A 22,559-nucleotide genomic window follows, 5' to 3' on the forward strand; every position below is an offset into this window, starting at 1 on the left:
ATTGAATAGTGAGGGCAATCCACCTAGCGATGGTGCCCTTGGTCACTGGTCTACCCATGAAGCTAGTAGCAAAGGACACAAACAGCTGCTTCGACTTCCTGAGTTCCTTGGTTCTTTCAATGTAGTGCATCACCGCTCTTCTGGCATCGAGGGTGTGCAGGGCCTTTTCTGCGTTTGTAGTCGGGTTTTGGAAGAAACTCGGTATCTGGATACTCTGATTCATGTGGAACGCCGACACTACCTTGGGCATGAAGTGTGGGTCCGTCCTCAGGACTACCCTGTCTTTGTGAATTTGAATGTAGGGCTCCTGTAGCGTTAGTGCTTGAAGCTCGCTCACCCTGCGTAGTGAGGTTATGGCCACTAGAAAGGCAGTTTTCATCGTCAACATTTGTAGAGTGGCCTTGTGAATGGGTTCAAACGGCGCCTTCATGAGCTCCGTCAGAACCACGTTTAAATTCCATGCCGGCGGCGGCAACCTTTTCGGGGGTGCCATTCTTTTGGCTCCCTCCATGAATCTCTTCACCACCTGCGAGGTGAAGAAACTTCCACCCTTCTCACCTCTGGTGTAGGCAACGATCGCTGCTAGGTGTACCCTTAGGGAGCTCGAGCCGAGGTTACTCTTTAGAAGGTGTGTGAGGTACCTCAGCACAGTTGAGTCTCTTGTCATTCTGTTTTGCAGGCCCTTTTTCCTGCACCACACCGTGAATCTCTTCCACTTTGCGCTGTAGCACTGTCTTGTAGTAGGTTTCCTTGCCTCCCGTAGCACTCGCATAGTGCTCTGAGGTAACCTTAGGTGTGCGAACTCTAGGTCTTCAGGAGCCATGCTGCTAGGTTGAGTGTCTCTGGCTCTGGGTGCAGGACCTCCCCGTTTTGCATTGAGAGCAGGTCTTTTCTCCTCTCGAACCTGTACGGATTGCCTTGCGCCATTTCTTGAATCTGTGAGAACCATGTCTGCCTCGCCCACTGTGGAGCCACCAGGATCAGAGTCATGTTGCTGGTTCTGCACTTGTCGAGCACTCTGTGCAACAGGGGTATCGGTGGAAAGGCGTAGGCAAATGTCCTCCACCAGCTTATCCATAGGGCATTTCCCTTGGATTGCTGATCTGGTTGCCTGGACGCGAAGCTTTGGCATTTTGCATTGTGGCGTGTTGCAAATAGGTCTATTGTGGGAGTCCCCCATCTCTGGAAGATTTTCTCCGTTTCCTGGCCATTGAGCTCCCACTCGTGCGATGCTGAGGTCTGTCTGCTCAGCCAGTCTGCCTCCACATTGTCCTTCCCTGGTAGGTGAATTGCCAGTAGATCTATCTTGAGAGGTATGGCCCATCTCCAAATCTCCTGAGCTAGGGATGAGAGGGGAAACGACTGTGTCCCCCCTTGTTTGTTGATGTAGAACATCGCCGTGGTGTTGTCTGTCTGTACCAACACCCTCTGGCCGAACAGGTGTCTCTGGAATGCCTTCAGGGCTAACAGTATCGTTTTCAACTCGAGGTAGTTGATGTGGCGGACCGCGTCTGCTGGAGCCCATAGACCCCTCACTCTGAGGTTGTCCATGTGCGCTCCCCATCCCTTCTGCGATGCGTCCGTGGTAATGGTCATTGTTGGGCTTGGTGGTGTCAGGCTTCTCCCCGCTGTTATGTTGTCTCTGTTCCACCAAGTTATCTCCTCCTGCACTGCGTGCGTAACAACCACTAGATCCTCCCAACTTCCGTTTGCTTGTGACCATTGCTGTTGCAGCCATTCCTGGAATGGTCTCATGTGCAGGCGTACATTCGGCACCAGCTGGATACAGGACGCCATCATCCCCATCATCTTGCTCACCGCCCTCACTGTCAGAACTCGCCCCTTCTGGTAGAGCTGCGTCTCCTTCAGTAGAGCATCTGTCCTCCTGTCGCTGGGCACTACTGTACTGTTGAGGGAGTTGATCTTTGCCCCCAGGAAAATCTTTACCTGTTCCGGTTCCAGCGATGATTTTCCCCAGTGGATGGAAAATCCCAGATTTGTGAGGGTGTCTGTTACGCGTTTTGCGTGCCTCTCGCACTTCTCGCGTGAGTTTGCCTTGACCAGCCAGTCGTCCAAGTAGGGGTATACGTGTATTCCCTGCTTTCGTAGGTGTGCCGCTACCGCCGACAGGCATTTTGTAAAGACCCTTGGCGCTGATTTTAGTCCGAAGGCCAGGGTTGTGAACTGGTAGTGTTCCTGTTCGATGTTGAATCTTAGAAGGCCCTTGTGCCTTCTGTTTATTGGGATGTGAAGGTAGGCATCCTTGAGGTCCACGGTGACCATGAAGTCCCCTTCTCTTATCTGTGGCAGTACCTCCTGCAGTGAAGTCATTTTGAACCTTTGCGTTCTGATGAACTTGTTTAGGTAACGGAGGTCCAGTATGGGTCTGAGGTCTCCGTCTACCTTCGGAACCACGAAGTAGTTTGAGTAGACCCCTCTGTTGCGTTCCCTGAACGGCACTGTCTCTATGGCTCCCTTTTGTAGGAGTTTCCGTGTTTCTTCTCTGAGTATTGCCAGTTCTTGGGCCGATCTCTGTCTTCCCTTCGGCTTCCTGTTTGGAGGTCTTTTCTCCAAGTCTACGCAGTATCCGTACTGCACAATGTTCCGTATCCACTTGTCTGTGGTTATACGCCGCCACTCCTGAAGGTAGAACCTCAGCCTTCCGCCTACTGGTGACGTATGCTCGTAGGCTCTTGAATCTCCTCTTCCCCCTGATGACACTTTTTTGCGCCTCACCCTTGGGGACCTTACGAGGGTAGGCGTCTTCTTGCGTGCTGAGTCACTTCGAGGAGGGCTGATCGCCCCCTCTCCTCCTTTGGCCACGTCCGTTCCCTCTCCCGCGAAAGGACTGGCCCCGAGGTTGATATTGCCAGCTTTGCTTCTGCTGACTTTGTCCGTGACCTTCGCCCTGCTGACCTTGTTGGAACGCCTGGTGCGACGTCCCCTGTTGGCTTCCACCCCTACCGTAGGGTCTCCTCGAGGGATTTCCTCGTCTCATTCCCCTCAGCTGTAGGGCCCCCATGGACCTCGCTGTCTCGTTTTCCTTCTTGAGCTGGGTGAGCTTTTCGTCCACCGTTGCTCCGAACAGTGTCTCTCCGTTGAAGGGGGTGCCAAGGATGTTGTTCTGCACTTCCGGTTTGAATCCCGAGATTCTTAGCCATGCATGCCTCCTCTCTGTGACCCCTATGGCCATGAGTCTTGCTGAAGTCTCTGCCCCATCCAACGCCGTCTTTATACAGGAGTTGGCGATGTTCTTGCCTTCATCCACCAGGTGAGAGGCTCTCTGGCGGTATTCTTCGGGGAGGTGCTTTACTAGCTCCCCCATCTCCTCCCAGTGTTGGTATTGGTGTCTATTGAGGAGTGCATTCGAATTCGCCATGCGCCAGTGCATTGCGGCGTTCCTCTCGACCTTTCTGCCTGTGAGGTCGATCCTCCTGCTCTCCTTATCCGGAGGTGGCCCCGAAGTTGCTGGGACGTTGGCCCTTCTCCTGGCCGTGGAGGCTATGATGGAGTCTGCGGTGACGCTACCCTTGATGTAAGGTGGGTCCAGGGAGGAGTGCTTATATTTCTTCTCTGTCCTGGGCGTGATCGACCGGCAGGTGGCAGGCTCCTTGAAGGCTTCTCTCCCCTGGTTCATCACGCTTTGTAGCATGGGGAGGAACTGACTCCTAGTCTGGATGGGGAGCAGTGTTTCGACGAGAAAATCGGCTTTCGGCCTCTCCTCGTCGAGTTTGACGCCGAAGGCCATTGCTGCGCTCTTCACCACCATATTGTATACCCCGATGTCGTCGGGTGGCGAAGGCCTCGAGGGGTACGTGTCCACGGCCTCCTCCGGGTTTTCGGTGTCGAGATCGTGCCATTCGACGTCGTTGCTGGTAGATGCCGCCGATTCGTAGAACGACTGTTGGTCTTCTTCCTCGGCTTCTTCCTCATAATAGGGCTCCTCTTCTTCCTCGAGATCCCTTGTCAGCCCTTCGGCGTCGAACTCGCCTTCGACCTCGACGACGTCCGCCGATGAAACCGTTGGAATCTTGAATTCCTTCATCCTGGCGTCGAACTCCTTCTTCCTTTGAAGGATGTTCTCCATTTCGGCCTCGAGCCGCCTCTTCTTTTTCTCCATTTCGGAGATGCTTTCGGCGTCGACCGCGGGTCTCTTCGATGAAACTTGCGTCGACGTCGAACGTTCTTTCTGCGTCGATCGGCCAGTTTCCTGGGACGATTTCGACGACCCTTGCCTTTCGGCGTCTTTCTGCCCCAGGGAGTCCTTTTGTAAGGATCCGCTTGGCCTTTTGTCCGAAGTTCCCCCTTTGGACGTCGAAGTTTTCGGCGCCGGGGCTCCCTTCGTGGACCTTGACTCAGTTTTTCTCGAGTCACCCTCGTGTTTACGAGGTGTCTTTTGATTTGCGCTCGACGATTCTCTTACCTAGTCTTCTTTTTTCTTGTCGGTCTCTACGACCGTGAAGTTTTCGGCTGTCTCGGCGACGTTGTCCTCGTCGTCCGTGTCGAGGCCCAGCTCGTAGAGTGTCGGGGGTTTCCCTTTGCCATCCATGTTGGCGTTGGCTCTTCTCTGCCTCTCTCTCACTCTGAGTGTCTTCGGCGCGAAGGCTGAGCAGGCGTTGCAGTCGATACTCCGGTGATCCACCGGTAGGCAGAGGTTGCAAACCGGATGCTGGTCTTTCTGCGCGAACTTGTGGTGGCAGTTTGGGCAGAACTTGAATGGCGTCTTGTCCATTTCGCTCAGGGTCTCTGAGCGTGCATTCTCCAAGGCTGTCGAAGAAAAAAGGTTCGCTGGTCCTCTTTCTTCGCGCTCCTGATGAAATCTGTTCTATTCCTGATGTCTTCTCTTGATTCTATCGATGAAACTCGCTTTTCTTCCTTCTTCCTCCGAGTGAATTCCTGGAGCTTCCCGATGACGATCCAGACCCAACGGCGGAAAAAAGAATCTGAAGATGGCGCCCCAAAGGTGGGACTTCCGCAGGAAGCACGACGACGTCACGGGAGGTGCACCAAATGGTGGACGTCGACGCCCACCTGGGCTACAAAAAAAAAAAAAAAAAAAAAAAAACAAAGAAAAGACTACGAATCCGGACCCAACCACAAGATCGCGGAATAATGCACAGCATAGTGAATCCAGAAAGATTCACGCTGCAAAAATACACAACAGCAAGGAACATTTTTAAAAGCTGCCCTGGTTCAAGCTCATAGAACTTCTGTCCAACATGAGCTAGAGTTTAAGTATCTTCGAACCTGTCGCAAAACACACTACAATAAAGAGAAGTTATTATGGTAATCGATGAGTTAAACTGATGAAAGGCAGTATCTGGAAACTTTTAGTTACCCAGTAAGCATCTGTTTGTAGCGTGTAGTTCCATGCTCTACAAACTCCTACTATCTAGAGTTGAGCTCGGATGTTTTGCAACTTGTTTTTCTTTGAAGAATTCTCTTAAGTCACAAGGTATATGGTGACTTCTCCTCATGTGTGCATTGCACATGGGCCCGGACTCAATTTTAGATTGTTTTTTTCTGCCATCAGGTTCGAGCATGACGAACGGAGCTCCAGGATTAAGGTGCCCATCTTCACTTTTCTCCACCGCTCCTAGTCTAATTTTGACACCAATCAAAGTGGAAAATAACTACTGCCAACTCACTACCAAGAACACCATGAGACAGAGGATCAACAGACTTGTCACCGGAGGGTTGCAGGCCCAGCTAGGGGCCTCAAGTGCCCAAGCTTCGACTCAATGTTTTCTTTTTCGAGAATGCACAGCTGGTGATGGAACAAACTGTTTTAACACTGCCCCCACTGTAATGCAAAATGCTTCTGGTCTGACCACCACCTGGTGTGTAATTTGTGCTTGTCGCTTCAATCCAATGATACCATGCGTGAGGCCTGCCTGCTGTTTAGGTTCAAAAATACTCTGTGTGAAGATGTAATGACACTCCAAAGAGGATACCCCGGATATCCTTGTTGAAGATCCCTTGGCGCCGAAGACATTGAGGACATTGCAGCCCACCAACTATTGAAAGCAGCAGTTTTTGTCTCTGGTTCTGAAGAGCAGAAACAATCCCACCTCTACGACAAAGCACCAGGACCACGCACACAAACCCCGCAGGTCGTGGAATGTGGCAGACCCTCATACAAACCCGCCAAATTCCCTTACGGTGAGGCGGAGCACCATTCCGAGGTGGTCAGGCCATTAGGCCCACAAAGTCAAGCCAGCTCTCTGGGGCACCTCATCGCTTTGGCACAGGTCAAACCCACAGGAAACTAAAAGCCGGCAACCCCCACATCCACAGGCACTCAACATTCCTGACCGGCCACCAAGACAAAATTTTAGCCTCCTGGCGCCGAAGCCCATGTTGCTGTTAAAAATGCCAACTGGCTCCAGGACGTCGCCAGAATTGTAAGCTCTCGGAGCAGACACCACCTTTGGCGCTGAAACACCAGGAGCCAATACCTACCACTGTGCAGAGACCGCCGACCTTGGAAGTGTTGCTTCAGATGGCCTACCCTTCAACACTAAGGACCACCGGCCCTGAAAGCCGCAACCAATCAAAGCATCCAATCCTCCAGCGGCTCCAAATGGAGCTCGATGCCTGGAAAAAGAGACTGCATACATACATCCTCAGACTTCTAAACCACTGCCCAAGGTGGTCGACACCTTACCACTTAAGAGGAAGTCAACCTTTGAGGAGGACTTCGCTTCAGCACAAGCATAAAAAGAGGCGTAAGGGCACCAGCCCCAGCCCCATCCACTTTGCCCCTTCCTTCCACTCCTCCTCCATCTCCCCTGCCTCTTCCTTCACCTGCTCCTATCCCTTGACTACCCCCTCCAGACACACTACCAAAGGAATACACATGCCTGCGTTCACCACAATCCTTGGCAGGATCACACAGCCCCTACCAGGAGGGAGAGCCATATGACAGAACTGGGGAGCCAGGTGAGGGGGAGAGACCCCTGGGATGATCATTCTGTAGACCCTCCTGGGTACCCTGACCTGTATCTATTGCTACAGGTAAGTAACCTTTTCCTTAGCATGCAGTGTGAGGTCAGTTTTTGGGCCGGATTACGTGTTTATTTTATTATTTAATTGTAAATAATGAGTAGGAAGTTATTCCTCTTAACAGTGTTTAGCTTGCACAACATTGTCCATGTTGTAACAGGAAGAAACGTCACATGTATAAACTGTGCATGCAATCAATCACAGGAAGCATCCCAACAGTGTCCTTTTTTAAGGACAGTGGCGTAGCTAGGGAGGGGCGGTCCGCCCCAGGCGGCACTATTTTGGGGGCGGACAAAGGCATTCAGATAAGGCTCGGCTTGCTTTCGTGGACGTTCGGGGACGGGCAGAGAAGGAACAGGACTCGGGCAATGTCCTCCTTTTTTGGTGCTGGCAGCTGTCCACCCCCCCCCCCCCTCTCTTCCTATTATTCCCTCTCTTTCTGTCTTGCTTCTCACTTACTGAAAACCGTGACTTGAAGAAACGGTTCACAACCTCTCTTTCCTTCTTTCATTTAGTTGCTTCCCTGTGAAATGGATCCAAAAAAGAAAAACACTCTTGCGAGAAATGCCCTTTTTCTGACATTTTTCTATTCCAAAGTGCAGCGGGATGGAGAGAAATAGAAGGTTTTAAATATGAAAAATAAATACATAACTAAATAAAGCAAGACATAGTGGTTGCAAAGTGGCCAGATTGGTTTTATATACATCCAAATACATCAGCATCACTTTACAGAGTTTGCCAGTGAAGTGCTACTTTTGTTTTCTCGTCTTTCTTTGAACAGCATTGTTGTTCCCAGGTGGGAAAGTGTACCATTCCTGGAGGTACTGCAATACCTGTTGATGGGTGGATTGGAAAACAAAATGTGTACCATGGCTGTGTTTATGGATGTGGTCTTTTTAAACCATACTGCTTACGTTTTGTAAGGATATAAGCAATGGACAATGAAACGGTTCCCTTCAGGGCCCTCTAGTCATGTCCTTAACATTTCAGGTAAAACCACTCGCTGATTTCTGACTAGTGAGTGAGAGATTGTTAAGGTAACCATGTTTCGGCTTACATTTCACATGCTTAACTTAATCTTGCATTCCCTATGAGTGGTTGCTTCTACTTTTTTAGGCAGCATATTACTCTTATCAAGTGCATAATTTGAATTGAGCCACATCCAAGTGTTTATAGCGGGCACGATTAGGTTATAGCTGAAGGCAGTGCGAGTTTCTCTCAGGAGGGTAGTGTGGTGTTCAGTGGAGGAGAGGATGTGGCACTATGGCCAGAGCTGTCGAATTTGGAACTGGGTTCAGCCTTCATGATCAGTCCACCAGACCACTCTACTGAGGGAGCACATTCACATGCTAGACCTTAGAAGGCCCCACTAGACCTTGAAGGCGTGATGTCTTAGCACAAGCAGGTGTACCCTAGTGGTGTCAATTGTGGGTTAACCTTGAAGGCCTGTCCACCACAATCCATACAGTCTTGCGGGCAGGCCTACGAAGCAGCACACCCTAGAGCAACAGTGATCCAGTCTCTGTGACTCTGTCACTGAGGTCACATGAACCTTGAGCAGGTTAGGGCGATGCGAACTGTGTGACCGCACTGGGTACCTATTTCGAGTGGGTGCGTAGTGTTTGCAAGTATATTATGGTTTAAAAATAACTTGCTGCCTCCTTCCTGGCCTCCAGCTATTTTCAGAAACAATAAAAATGTCATGATAACTTCGGTGATTAATGTTCTTCCTAGAGAGAGAGATCGGAGTTTTGTCTAGTGGAAGGGTTGACTCCTGGAAAGGTAGCACAGAGGGTTAATGTGCCTGCTGCAAAGAACATGTGCCATGCAGATCACAAAGTGCACTGCTTTAATGGGGGGGGGGGGGACCATGATGAATGGTCATTTAATGTCAGCTGTAGATCATGGATCCCTGAACAGTGTCATATATATGCATGTTTGCATTGTGCTGAGGGGATTACCAGGTAATTATTCATGCAGCTCTCTGATGGATGTCACATGCAGTTTTTCTGAGTCCCCAGATAGATTATGCAGTCTGTGTGTTCTCTTTTGTACTGCCAGTCACCGGTGTATTCAACTGTGTAGCCTTGGACCGCGTCATGTATGTGCACGTAACTTGCATGATCGAGGTAACTATTAGCGGCGAAACTACGTGTCTCTCAGACCTCTTTCAAGTGCTCGCCGTCCTTTTTCCCCAGCAACCCCCCCTCCCCAGGGGCGGCAACCTGAGGGATAGCCCCGAGCGCCACAAGCTCTAGCTACGCCTCTGTTTAAGGATCACCAGAAATGGGAGTCCTAAAGTCACCAACAGTGCAGGGTCTTCCTCGGTCACCAAAACGTGCACACAGATCAAGCAGTCCTTCCCAGAGTAGACTCATTTAGGTTAATTACACTTGCCAGTGGCAATTCAAAAAGAAGGTATGGTTCCCTACTGCAGGTCTATTTGGCACGATTTTAACCTCAGAGACCTCAAGTTACTGCTATTGCTGAAACGGTTATGCTTCAGTTCTGATAAGGACAGTTTTGTTACTCCATTTCCATTTTCCGTGGACATATGAACACGCATCAGGGAGAACATAGTCAAAAGAAAGCACTTGTGGATGGCACTCTTGTCGATGATCAAGAAGACCTATTTTGCTACTGCGACTCCGCGTCAATGGTTACTACTCTTTGACCCACACTGGCCTCTAACCCTGTTATTCACCGATCTCGAAGTAACACCTACTTTTTCTTCAAGAGCCTTCATCCCTGAGGAACAGCAAGTCAAGACAAACAGGAAGAATACAAAGAAGATGTAAAGTTGGATGAGGAAGGCTCGACAAACGTGATGAAACTATCCTCCAGAGGTTAGACATTCAGGCTATGCCTTTGGTGAAGGGGAAGATTATGTGGAAGATGAAAAGGCGCCATCAAGGTGGCCTTGGAATGATTGAACATGATCGAAGACAATTATTCTCCCTTTTTGTTGACGTGATTTCCTGCACCAGATGGTTGCTTAACGTACGTGCCATCCAATCTGGCATAGATCCAAGAGAAAACTAAACCAGAAGTGTGTACATGGTACAGAAAAATCTCTTCTAGATGATGTATGTACATATGAGAAAAATGGCTCTAGTCTTTCAGATCTCTATAAACCTAGCTCACTCCGTTTAGCCATTGGGTCCTTGGTTGGTACTGCTGGTTAGTGCTTGAAAGAGGTGTTGAAACTCCCCGCGAATATTCTCTCCAGCAATTTTTTTCCCAGTATGTTGAAAAGGAGTAGTTTCTTACCTGTAACTCCAGTTCTGTAGTAGGGGTATCTCTGTTATAGTCATAATCTATGAATAGTCCCGCCCATGTGCGGGGACCCCGGAGCAATCAAAATATCTCTTAAGCTGTCCTGCATTTGCAAACCTGCAACGACACTTAAGAGACAGACAAAATAATACTGCCTAACAACAATATGGCTGCACTGGGCAGCACTTCATCTGAAGTGAACACAAAAGCCAAAATAAAGTTTAAATGTCATTTTTATTCACATCTGACATGTTCCTTTATTGTATCACACTCCCTTCACCAAAATCCCTTTAAACAATAGAGAGGAAGGGGTGGACAGACAAGCCCTATAGGCTGTCATTATGTGTCTGCTAAAAGGATACCATGCCTTTAAGGAACTCTCCAGAGACCCCCGGTATCCCAGGATGCACAGCCAAAGCAAGTTACTTTCAGTTCTTTTTGAAGGTGTATAACAACAGGCCTGATACTGCCAGTTTTACTCCACCGGGGAGGAGGGCGGGTCGCTTATGACTATAACAGAGATACCCCTACTACAGAACTGGAGTTACAGGTAAGAAACTACTCCTTCTGTAGTAGGGGATCTCTGTGTATAGTCATAATCTATGAATAGAATGGCAAGCCCATCCCAACCAACAAACAGCGGTGGAGTAAAAACCGAACACCAACAAATTACTGTGCAAACAAATTCCTCAGCGAAGCCTGTCCAACCTGCGCATCTGCCCTAGCATCAGAGTCCAGGCAGTAATGCTTTGTAAACGTATGGACCGCCTTCCAGGTGGCAGCCTTACAAATGTCAGCGATTGGAACATTCCTAAGCAAAGCTGTAGTCGCTGCTTTGCCCCTAGTTGAATGCGCTGTAGGCTTACCCCCTAACGCCTTATTAGCTTTCTGATAACAGAGCTGAATACAGGACACAATCCATCTGGAGATAGACTGTTTTGAGGTAGCTAGACCAGTTCTTACCGAACCATAATTTACAAACAGTTGATCCGACCTGCGGATGTCTTTTTTCTTATCTAGATAGAATTTCAACACTCTACGCACATCTAGTGAATGCAGAGACCTCTCCGCCGGAGAGGATGGATGCTGAAAAAATGTAGGCAAAGTTATCATTTGATTTACATGGAAATCAGATATCACTTTAGGTAAAAACTTAGGATGAGTACGCATTACCACTTTAGAAGCATGGAATACAGTATACGGCTCTTGACAACACAGAGCCTGAATCTCACTTACTCTCCTGGCCGATGTAATGGCCACAAGGAAGGCAGCCTTCCAGGACCAAATGCTGCAAAGAAGCCTTATGAATAGGCTCAAAAGGTTCCCTCATTAATCTGGACAACACCACGTTCAATTCCCATGGTGGAGAAGGTCGTCTAACAGGGGGAAAACACCTTACGCAAACCCTCCCAAAAATCTTTAATCACAGGGATTTGAAAAAATGAGGTTTGGGAAGGGCCCTTTCTATACGCAGTCAAAGCAGCGAGATGAACTTTAATAGACTGAAAGTTAAGCCCAGATTGAGCTAACTGCAGCAGATAAGGCAGAATAACATCTTTACAGGATGTAGGGTCAATGTCCTTTGCCGTGCACCATAAGCAGAATCTCTTCCACTTATAGGCATAAGAAGTCCTCGTAGACGGTCTCTTCGCCTCTTTCAAGATCTCCATACAGTCCTGAGGTAGGTTCAAGTGTCCATACTGTACTAGCTCAGGAGCCATGCTGCCAAACTCAAGGACGAGAGATTGGGGTGAACCATCTGTCCTCCGAATTTCGTGAGAAGGTCCGGCCGACACAGCAGGCGCCGGTGTGGTAGAACAGACCGGTGAAGAAGGTCGGTGAACCACCATTGCCTCGGCCACTCCGGAGCAATCAGGATCATCCTGGCTCTGGATTGCGACAGCTTGATCAGCACCGCCGGAATCAGGGGAATGGGCGGAAAGGCGTAGAGAAAGCTGTTCGACCAGCTGATCCATAGTGCATTCCCCAGCGTCCCTGGTTGGTAGTACCTGGACGCGAAGTCGCGGCATTTGCTGTTTTCTGCCGTAGCGAACAGATCGATGCCCCACTCTGCGAAGACTTCTCTGAGCACGTCTTCGTTTAGCACCCACTCGTGATTTTCTTGAACGAGCCTGCTGAGCGCATCGGCTTGGGCATTCTGCACTCCCGGCAGATGGGTTGCCGTGATCGTTAGGTTCCTGGCCACCAGCCAATTCCAGATCGTCTGTGCCTCCAGAGACAGCGTGCGTGAACGGGAGCCCCCCTGCTTGTTGAGGTAATACATGGTAGTAGTATTGTCCGTCTGAACGAGCAGGGAGTTCGTCTTGAAGGAGGGATGGAACGCCTTCAGGGCCAAGTGTACTGCCCTGAGTTCCAAAAAGTTGATGTGGTAAGTCATCTCCGTCTGTGACCATATCCCCTGAATCTGAAGAGGGCCCGAATGAGCTCCCCAGCCCTGGAGAGACGCATCTGTCACTATGGTCTGGACCGGAATATTCTTGTGAAAGGGAGTCCCCTTGCAGACATTCTCTGAAGAGCACCACCATTTCAGAGACTGTAGAGCGTGTTGGGACAGATGAATCTTGTCCTCCCAGCGCCCCCGCCTCTGGTCCCATTGATCCTCCAGACATTCCTGCAGAGGCCTCATATGCAGACGTGCATTGGGGGTGAGAAAGATGCAGGAAGCTATCGACCCCAGTAAAGAGGACACCGTCCTCAACGCAGGAGAGTGGGCTGAGAGGAGGTGCAGGGCCTTCCGACGGATAGATAAGCGTCTCTCCTCCGAAGGACACACGCTTGCGTTCAAAGTATTGACTGAGGCCCCCCAAGTACTGGAGACACTGCACAGGGATCGGCACTGACTTCGTCACGTTGATGTGCAGTCCCAGGCGATGAAGCAAGGCAGCTGTCCTGTTGAAATGACACTGGGCTTCCTGGTACGTGGAAGCTTTGATCAGCCAATCGTCCAGGTATGGATACACAAACACTTTGTTCTTCCGCAAGTGTGCTGCCACCACTGCCATGCACTTGGAGAACGTCCTTGGCGCAGACTTCAGACCAAACGGGAGTACTGTATACTGGTAATGGTTGTTGCCTACCAGAAACCTCAGGAACTTGCGATGCTTTTGTGCGATCGGCACATGAAAGTAAGCGTCCTGCAGATCTATGGCGCACAGCCAGTCTCCTCGATGCAACTGAGGGTAAATCTGATGCAGGGACAACATACGGAACTTTTCTCTGCGGATCCACTTGTTTGCTTGACGCAGATCCAGAATAGTCCTGAACTCGTTCTTGTCCTTTTTTCTGACGAGAAAGAACCTTGAGTAAAGACCTTTTCCTTTTTGCCTCAAAGGCACAGTCTCTATCGCCTTCTTCTTTAACAGAATGTCCGCCTCCCACTGGAGCTCTCGCACCATGTAGGGAGAGCGCACTGGTGGGACCTGTGGAGGCGGGCTGGTGAAACGAAGACTGTACCCATTGCAAACAATATTCAGCACCCACTTGTCCTGAGTTATTGTTCTCCACTCTGCCAGGTAGTATTGAATACTTCCCCCCACCGGAGCGGGTAACGGATGAGGGGGAAGTGACCTTTCAGGGCTTCGACCCGGCCGGGCCTTTGTTCCCCGACGAGGATTGATGTTGTCCTCTGCCCCTCTGGCGCTTTTGAAAGGACTGCCTCGGGAACTGTTGTTGCTGGTGTTGTTGTTGTTGACCAGACTGACGCCCTTGGCCGCGTTGTTTAGAATAACGCCTGCCATAGGAACGGAATGATCTCTTCTGTTCCTCGGGTTTTTCCAACCCTACGGCTTTCAGGGTTTCTGCTTCGGCCTTCATGCGGGCCATTTCGTCATCCGCATGAGACCCGAACAATGTCGTGCCAGAGAAAGGCAAGTTAGCAATCTTTTGTTGCGCTTCAGGCTTTAGCGAGGTAAGTCTCAGCCAGGAATGTCTCCTCATGTGTACTCCAGGACAGTACCCATGGGCCGCCAGCAATGACACATCCCCCGCTGCACTGATGATCTGGTTGGAGACCATCATGCCCTCATTCAACACCTCCTGGAAGTCTTCCCGTTTATCCCTAGGTAGGGAGGCAGCAAACTGTTGCAGGGAGTCCCATAGTGATCGGTCATAGCGACCCAGCAGAGCGGAGGCGCTAGCAGCTTTCATAGTCGTGGCCGACGTAGAGCACATCCTCCTCCCCAAGGAGTCCATCTTGCGACTCTCCTTATCCGGAGGAGCTGTTGAAGAGGGCGTTGTGGAGTGTTGTTTCCTAGCCGCAACCACAATGACAGAGTCCGGGGGAGGGTCCACCCTGAGGAACGCCGGGTCCGAATCAGGGGCCCTGTACTTCTTCTGCAACCTTGAGGGAGCAGACTTCACCACGGCTGGTGTCAAGAAGACCTCCATGGCTGGTTCCTCCAGACCTGGAACCAAAGGGAGGAGGGGGCGTGATAGATGCGCCTTGTGCAATGTCTCGAATATCACAGAGGTAGTGGGAACTGGTACTGTCACTGAGATTCCCAATTTTGCCGCCCCTCTCATCAGTACATCCTGGAAAGTGGCAATATCATCCACTGGCGAGATTCTAGTAGACGGTGTTTCCGATAACGTGGGGGAAAGCCGTCCAGTGCCAGAAGAGTCCGTATACCTCGTGCCTCTGGATCGAGATCTATACCTCCGTCGTCCATGCCTTGTGTGAGTGGACGATCTGGGTCTGCTCCGTGACCTCCGGCGAGATCTAGAGCATGATCTCAGTCTGCGTGGGGTCTTAGAAGCCACTGGTAGCCGAGGAGAAGGCGGGAGCTGTGGCACCGGAGGCGGTGGTAGCGGAGGTGGCGTAGGTCGCTTAGGAGGCGCCACTGGGGGCCGGGGATCAGGTGGAGGAGGAGGAGGAGGAGGCGTAGGAGGCTTCTGAGGCAGCGGCTGAGGGAGAGGCTGCGGTGCAGGCTGAGGTTGCGGCCGTGGTAGAGGCAGCGGCAGGGCGTCCATTGGAGACTCTCTCTGTCCATCACTCCTTGCAGGAGAACCCGGACTAGCTCTGTCCGGACTTCCGTCCACCCTTCTCTTCTTTGTGGGTCTATCCCGTGAATAGGCTGAAGTGAACGAGGGAGAGCGTCCTCCTCTCCTAGATCCACGACTGGATATCGTAATCACTGAAGAAGTGTTACCAGATGAACTCGTCCTCGATGTCGAACTGTGCGTCGACCTCGTACGGCTTCTCCTCGCCGTGGAACGCAAACAGCGTCCCCTCGACATCGAACGGTGTCCTTTCGCCGTCGAACGGCGGACTCCCGACGTCGAACCCCTCGACGCCGCCGTGTCTTTCCTCGACGTTGAGCGCCTTCGTCTCGACTGAGAGCCTCTCGACGTCGACGGTGAGCGATGTCGCCTTGACTGCGATCTCCTTCGCCTCGACGGCGATCTCCTTCGTACCGACGGCGATCTCCTTCGTCTCGACGGCGATCTCCTTCGTCTCGACGGCGATCTCCTTTGTCTCGACGGCGATCTCCTTCGTCTCGACAGCCTTCGCCGGTGTCTCGGCATCGATGTCGTCGGCGATCTATGAGCCGACGGCGAAGGAGACGAGCGGGTTCGCCTCGACGGCGAGCGGCGCTGTCTGTGGGGCTCAGTACGACGTCGATGGTGTGTCGACGTCGACTGTGAAGTCCTCGACGGCGACCTAGTCCTAGGTCTCGCCGGCCCCTCTCTCGACGTCGAACACGCCGAGATCCCGAGTCCTGGATCGACGGCGAACACACCGGTGCTTTACCTCTCGCCGTCGTCGCCTTCGACGTCGAACGCGATCTTCCAGCCGGTAGGTGTCGTTTCTGCTCCTTTTTCCGCCCGGAGGTCTCTCCAATGGCTGAAGCATGGGCAGAGGATGGGGAAGGAGATCCTCCATGCCCAGAAGTCCCACCTGTTCTCTGCTTCTCCCGTCCCTGAAGGCGAATCTTCTCTCTGTCTCTCAGGGTCCTCTTGGAGAAGGTCTTGCAGATGTCACCTGTAGCAGGGACATGTGAAGATAAGCAGAGAATACAGACATCATGTGGGTCCGTCTTGGCCATTTTCCTCCCACACTCAGGGCATTTATCAAATAAAGCCATGTTAATTAAAATAGAGTGGGTCAAACTGCACCAATGCAGCAGAGAAAGGCTCTAGACGTCGAATGAACAAACTTTTATCATAAAAAAAAAAACAATTTTAGTCAAAAAAACCACCCAAAAGGGTAGAGCTCAATGCTCCTGGGTCCTGCTAGCAGGAGCCGGAAAGAAAAACTGAAAGTAACTTGCTTTGGCTGTGCATCCTGGGATACCGGGGGTCTCTGGAGAGTTCCTTAAAGGCACGGTATCCTTTTAGCAGACACATAATGACAGCCTATAGGGCTTGTCTGTCCACCCCTTCCTCTCTATTGTTTAAAGGGATTTTGGTGAAGGGAGTGTGATACAATAAAGGAACATGTCAGATGTGAATAAAAATGACATTTAAACTTTATTTTGACTTTTGTGTTCACTTCAGATGAAGTGCTGGCCAGTGCAGCCATATTGTTATTAGGCTATATTATTTTGTCTGTCTCTTAAGTGTCGTTGCAGGTTTGCAAATGCAGGACAGCTTAAGAGATATTTTGATTGCTCCGGGGTCCCCGCACATGGGCGGGACTATTCATAGATTATGACTATACACAGAGATCCCCCACTACAGAAGTGCATCTGTTCACTGCTTGTCCTTCCTTGAAGGGGCATCTGAATCAATTTTTAACCAGTAGGATATAGATGCCCACTTTCTGTCCCTCTTATTATCAGTATGTTCGAAGAGCATTCTTACAGTGTGATGTAAGTGCACCACTCCTCTTTATGCCTGCATAGGCTTTAAATAGATTTGTGTGAAAAACAAGCTTTTATTCTTTTCCAATTTTATGTTTAGCCTCAAGTTGCATTTCATACAACATTACTGCCTCTGCTGCAGCCTAAATCTTATCAAGTGCTAGATTTTGTTCTCATGTTCGTAATATGGAATAGCTTAATATAAAGTTGTCAATACCTTGGTTATTCTTTTCACGTCATTTATTTTTTCGATTCAAAGCTATTCAGAGCTTGAAGATGTTGCCAGCATGTTTACGTTGTCTAATCTCTCCATAATGTACTTCAGCACCCACCCCACTTTATCTCTCTTTTCCGAGAGCTCCTGTTCTTGTACTTTATCTTTAAGCACCAATACAATTGGTTTTCCATATATTTATTATGTGGTAGGGAGTATTCTGTGTGCTGGAATTCAGATCAAGAGTGGAATAATCCAGGTCCCATAATTAACACCAGCAGCCCCTCCTCCCACTAAACATCTGGGCCTTCATCAATACCACCAACTTAAGGTCAGTGCAGTGAGTTTGTATCATCTATAAACAAACCATGTTTGTGCCCCAACAAGGTGTCATATTAAGCAAACTTTCAGTGGTCAGTCATCTTTCTGCATCTGTTATACGTTTTTTCCAGCTCGTTTCTTTTCGTAATTGACGATGCTGCATCTTATTTATCTTATGAAGGCCTTGCCTTCAGATTCTTGACCCCAATATTGCAGTGCTACGATTTAATGGAGCGACGTTGACCGCCTATTGAAAAGTATAAGAATGCAAACTTCAATGAGCGAAACTGCAAGTGGCCGGAATGCATTAGCTCAAAAGGGAGGCCCATGAGTCTGGAGAGGACTACGCTCAGGTTCCATTGAGGGTCTGGTGGCACCATTGGGGGGGAATGACTCTCCATGAAAGCCTTGATGACAGCTATACAGAGCAAGGAAGAGTGTTGCCTGTTCTGCATGGAAGCAGCTATGGTGGCTAAATGGAGTCTAATAGAGGTGTATACTAACCAGAAGTGTTGTAGATGAAGGAGGATTGTTGTAAATGATGGAGGAGGCAGCATATGATGTCCTGAACTTCATGGTTCAGTCGATCTATGTGCTTTGGGGTACAGTCGCAGTCCAATCTCTTCTATTTTGCTGCATAGCAAGCTAGAGTAGTTGGTCTGTGTGCTTCCTTGAACATATCAGTGCACTCCCGTGGAAGGCGACGGTATCATCTCAGGTGCCAGATAGCTAGGTTGAGCTGTTTGGGGTCTGGATGTCGGATCTGTCCCTTGTTTTTAGTGAGAAGGTCCGCACTGTTGAGGAGCTTCTCCTGGGGACTGATGGACATTTGTAGAAGAGTGGAGTACCAGGGCTATCTGGCCCTGATGGGGGCTACAGGGATGAGTGTCTGCATTTTTGACACATCTTCCACACCTCAAGTGGAAGGAGTGGCAGAAAAGCGGAAGCACATACTTGATCAGTTCATCCCTAGTGCGTTGCCCATAGACTATGGGAACCTGGCGGCAAGGTTTGGGCATTTTGCGTTCTTTGGGGTAGTAAACAGATCTCTGGACTTTCCCAGTGTTTGAAGGTTGAAAGGCAGAGAGAGTATGTGCCATCTTGCTCGCTCGGACTAGTACTACCTTGCCTTGTAGCTGAGGAAGGAAGGCTTTGAAGGCTAGCTGGATTGCTAGGAGTTTGAGATAGTTGATGTGGTAACCCTTCTGTTGCGGGATCCGCAGCACTTGTACTGCTAATAGATTTAGATTTGCTCACCATCCTGCTTGTGATGCGTCCGTGGTGATGGTGACCTGTAAAGGGTCTTTAAAAAGTCTGTCCTGCAACAGGTTCTTGCTGTTCAATCACTGCAGACAGCGATGAACACTTGCGTTTACCACCACTTGATTCTCCACCTAACCCACGGCTTCGGACCCCTGTACTGTAAGGCACTGTTGAAACGGACACATGTGAGGCCTGCCATGGGGCACTATGGTGATACAGGAGGCCATGATGGGGAGGAGTTGCATAACTGCTGTAACTGGTAGATGACAATTTGGCTGAAAAGGAGGGTCAAGCTGTTAGCAAGTCATGACTCTTTGTAAACTAGGGTAGAACTTGCCTGTAACCAAATTAAGAGTTGATCCTAGATAGGGTTGAATCTGCAGGGAGACGAGATGCGACTTGGTGACGCTGTTGGTAAAACCTAAAGAGTGTAGTAGAGCTATAACGGTTTGCAAGTGAGCGATTCATTGTCGCTCGCTTGATATCTTGATCAGCCAATCGTACAAATGGAGCAAGCGTGACTTCCCCTCTTATTAAATGTGCTGTGACCAACGCATTGGTCGGCTGGGTGGATGTAGAAATATGCATCCTTCTGGTCGAATGCTGCCATGTCGTCTCCTTCCTGCAGCAGAGGTATGAGGTCCTGAAGGGTTACCATTGGAATTGTTCTCACACTATGTATTGATTGAGAGGTCTGAAATCAAGAATTGGTCTGAGGAACCCATCCTTTTTGGTGATTAAAAAGTACAGGAAGTAAACACCAGTCTCTTGGTACTGTGAGGGACAGGTTTGATGGCCCCTTTTGTAGGAAGGCGTATGTTGTCCTCACTGAAACGTGAGGTGATATGTTAGGAGGGCATGAGTTAAACTCTCGACAGTACCTGTGTTGAACTGTTTTTCAGCAAGAAATCTTAGATTCCCTCATAGGTGTTGTTGTTGGGTGGGAGTTGTAGGTAGTCAATGTTTGGCAGAGGTGGAGGCGCTCTTACCGGAACCTCCTTTGGCTCTTCCTTTGTTATTGTGACCTCGTTACCCCACACTTGTGCATAACCTATAGACATTTAAGGCTACAGGGTTGCTGTTGCCTTTTGGTAAGGGCTTGCATCTGGGAAAGTGGTCTCAGAATCTGCAGGGCACTGCTGTCTACAAAACGACATCCTTTGACTAGTGGTTTGAAGCACCCCCCGCCCCCCGGAATTTAGTCCCAATGAGCTCTATCATATCTTCCCAGTAGACCAACAAAAATTGGCAATGGGCCACTGGTTGGCTGTCTTTGTGGCTACACTCTTGACTGCTGCTTTCAGCTTTTTACTCTCCTTGTCAGGTGGCAGGGCACCGCCTGAGAGTTTGCACGCTTACTTGCAGATTGGATGGCTAAGGAGTTCGGTTCAACATGCCTCCTGATGTATACAGAGTCAGAAGGTGAGGCCTTATGCGTTTGCTCTAAACTTGCGGTTACCACTCTGGCTTTGACCAGGTACTTAAAGGGCTCTGTATCTGGTTTTAGCTTGCCCTTTAACATGGGTAACTATTAGATCTTAAACTCTGTCTTAAATAGGGTCTGGACTAAGAAGTAATTCTCCTCCTGAACTACATGGATACCTTTATGGTGTTGGGCCGCCTCTTGTACTACCTCCTGGTATGATGTGTCTGTGGGACAGTGTTTTGGAGCTTGAAGACTTTTTTAGATTGACATGCTGTGCATTATTCTGCCATCTAGTGGTCGGGTCCGGAATGGTCCCTATTTGCAACAATCTAGTGGTGAAAACGTTGGACAGCACACCAAACACACTTTACCAGGAAAGGGGGATTACACTAGCTTTCAAAGCAATTCCCTCAAACAATATTTAATGAATGGCTTTGTTTTAATATCATTTTGTTTATGGAGCATTCTTTTTAAAGCATAAATAAGGTATGTGGGTCTGTATTGAGATAGTTTTAACTTACATTTTTTGATGCGTATGTCCATAACAAGATCATAAATGCACATCTTCACAAAACACTTCTGCATGGGCATGCATGGTAATACAGAGGCTCAGGTGGGACATACTTAAAAAAAAGTCTGAAACCACAGCTTCAACCCAGTCTCCCAAATGAAGGCAATTCAGCCAAGGTATCTGTGCACAGCAGTGAATTGAGGAAGAAAAAAAAAAAAAAAAAAAAAAAAAAAAAAAGAAGAATTCAAGAGACTTTTCCACCGCCTCAAAGATTTGGTTAGACCAAAAGGATGAGCAATTAATACCTTAAACCAATAACCGTACAGATCGTCAAGAAAAGTAAAGGGGAACAAATAATCTGGATATGGTGACCACGCACTTGGGCATTGAGTGAGCACGTCTGATCTCATTGTTGGACGGCACTGCCCACCTACTGGTCGATGCCCAAAGGAGGGGGAAGGGAAAAGGACATTTACACACCAAACCACTAGATGGCAGAATACTACAAACTATGCGAATCCAGAAAAAAAGATTCATGCTGTAAAACACTTTCGCATGCAGTTTTTATGCCAGACCCTAACGCAGTACTCAAAATAAGGATATTAGTTTTTTTCTCCATATTAATATCGCATCTGTCGATAGGATCCCCATGGTCTTGGTCCACTCTCTTCTACTAAACAACCAAACTTTCACATTAAGGCCTTCAAGCTACAGGGACCCACAGTCGTTAGAAGGCCACTCTACCAGCCAAAGTAAGGCCTATGTCTCAGCAATTTGCAGGCTTTTTTGTATGAAGCTACAGGCACAGAAACCATAGTTGGTCTTCTCTAAAAAGCATGAGATTCTTTACAGTAAAAGTGGGCTTCCCTGGAGAAAGCCATGCAGGACTCTTCTCACCATCAGATGCACACCCCATTATATGTTACATATATAAACAATAAACCATCAAAACACAAAGCAAAAATATTTCCTCCTGTGTGGTGTTTGTAAATGCAAGATTCTGTGTGGCTTCTGCTAAAATCTTCAGAATGGTCAGCCTCCATTTCTGTCTGCCAGTATTCAAACCTAGATTTAGAGTTTGGTGGACAGGATATTAGAAACGCGACCGTCATCACGTCCGCATTATTACAAGTGCATTATATCCTATGGCACTTCTAATAAGATCAATGGGATAGCCGCCATGTTTGTGATGAAGTATCCTGTCCACCAAACTATAAATCAGCATAGTGTTCTTATATCTACCAGTGATATGATCTTTGCCCCAACAACAGTTCGAGGACAAACGCTCACCTTGCACGGCTAACAACTGCTCCTCTGTGGTCCACCGTGAAATTACCTTGACATTGTTCTGGAAGAGAAACAAAGCATGTATTGAACCACCTGCTATATAAGATACTTCAAAACTGTTACAAAGGGAAAACTGGGGCTCACCCATCAAGGTAAGAGCAACAAAGTTGATCATATTGAGATGTGGCAGCAGTATGCCTACCACAAAGGCAGTGAGATGGCCCTAGGCACCACCATTACAGCCTAGTTAGCCAGAGAAGTGGTCTTCTATGTTGGGTCTGTTTTTTTATTATTTTACTGTGGTGACCAGGGTCAACTATCCTTCACTTATGAGGTCCAACCTCTTGCCTAAACTCTAGGTAAAATGGTGGTGCACACAAATTGTTTATGTTCATTTTCTTGAAACTGTTAAGTGAGTCTCCCTGGTTAAGGAAA

At 49.0% G+C, this 22,559-nt stretch overlaps 1 protein-coding gene across 3 annotated transcripts in view; it reads right to left on the reverse strand.

Annotated features, from left to right (window-relative positions):
- The window catches only part of RCOR2 (REST corepressor 2), a 224,197-nt gene that overhangs the window by 37,085 nt on the left and 164,553 nt on the right, over window positions 1-22,559 (reverse strand). For all 3 annotated transcript variants that reach the window (XM_085626014.1, XM_085626013.1, XM_085626015.1), the window contains one exon: window positions 22,128-22,185. In XM_085626014.1, the coding sequence (XP_085482140.1) occupies window positions 22,128-22,185 (58 nt within the window). The remainder of the gene's footprint in view (window positions 1-22,127; window positions 22,186-22,559) is intronic.

Source organism: Triturus cristatus, chromosome 9 (genome assembly GCF_964204655.1).
Source record: "Triturus cristatus chromosome 9, aTriCri1.1, whole genome shotgun sequence".
NCBI classification, from domain to species: domain Eukaryota; kingdom Metazoa; phylum Chordata; class Amphibia; order Caudata; family Salamandridae; genus Triturus; species Triturus cristatus.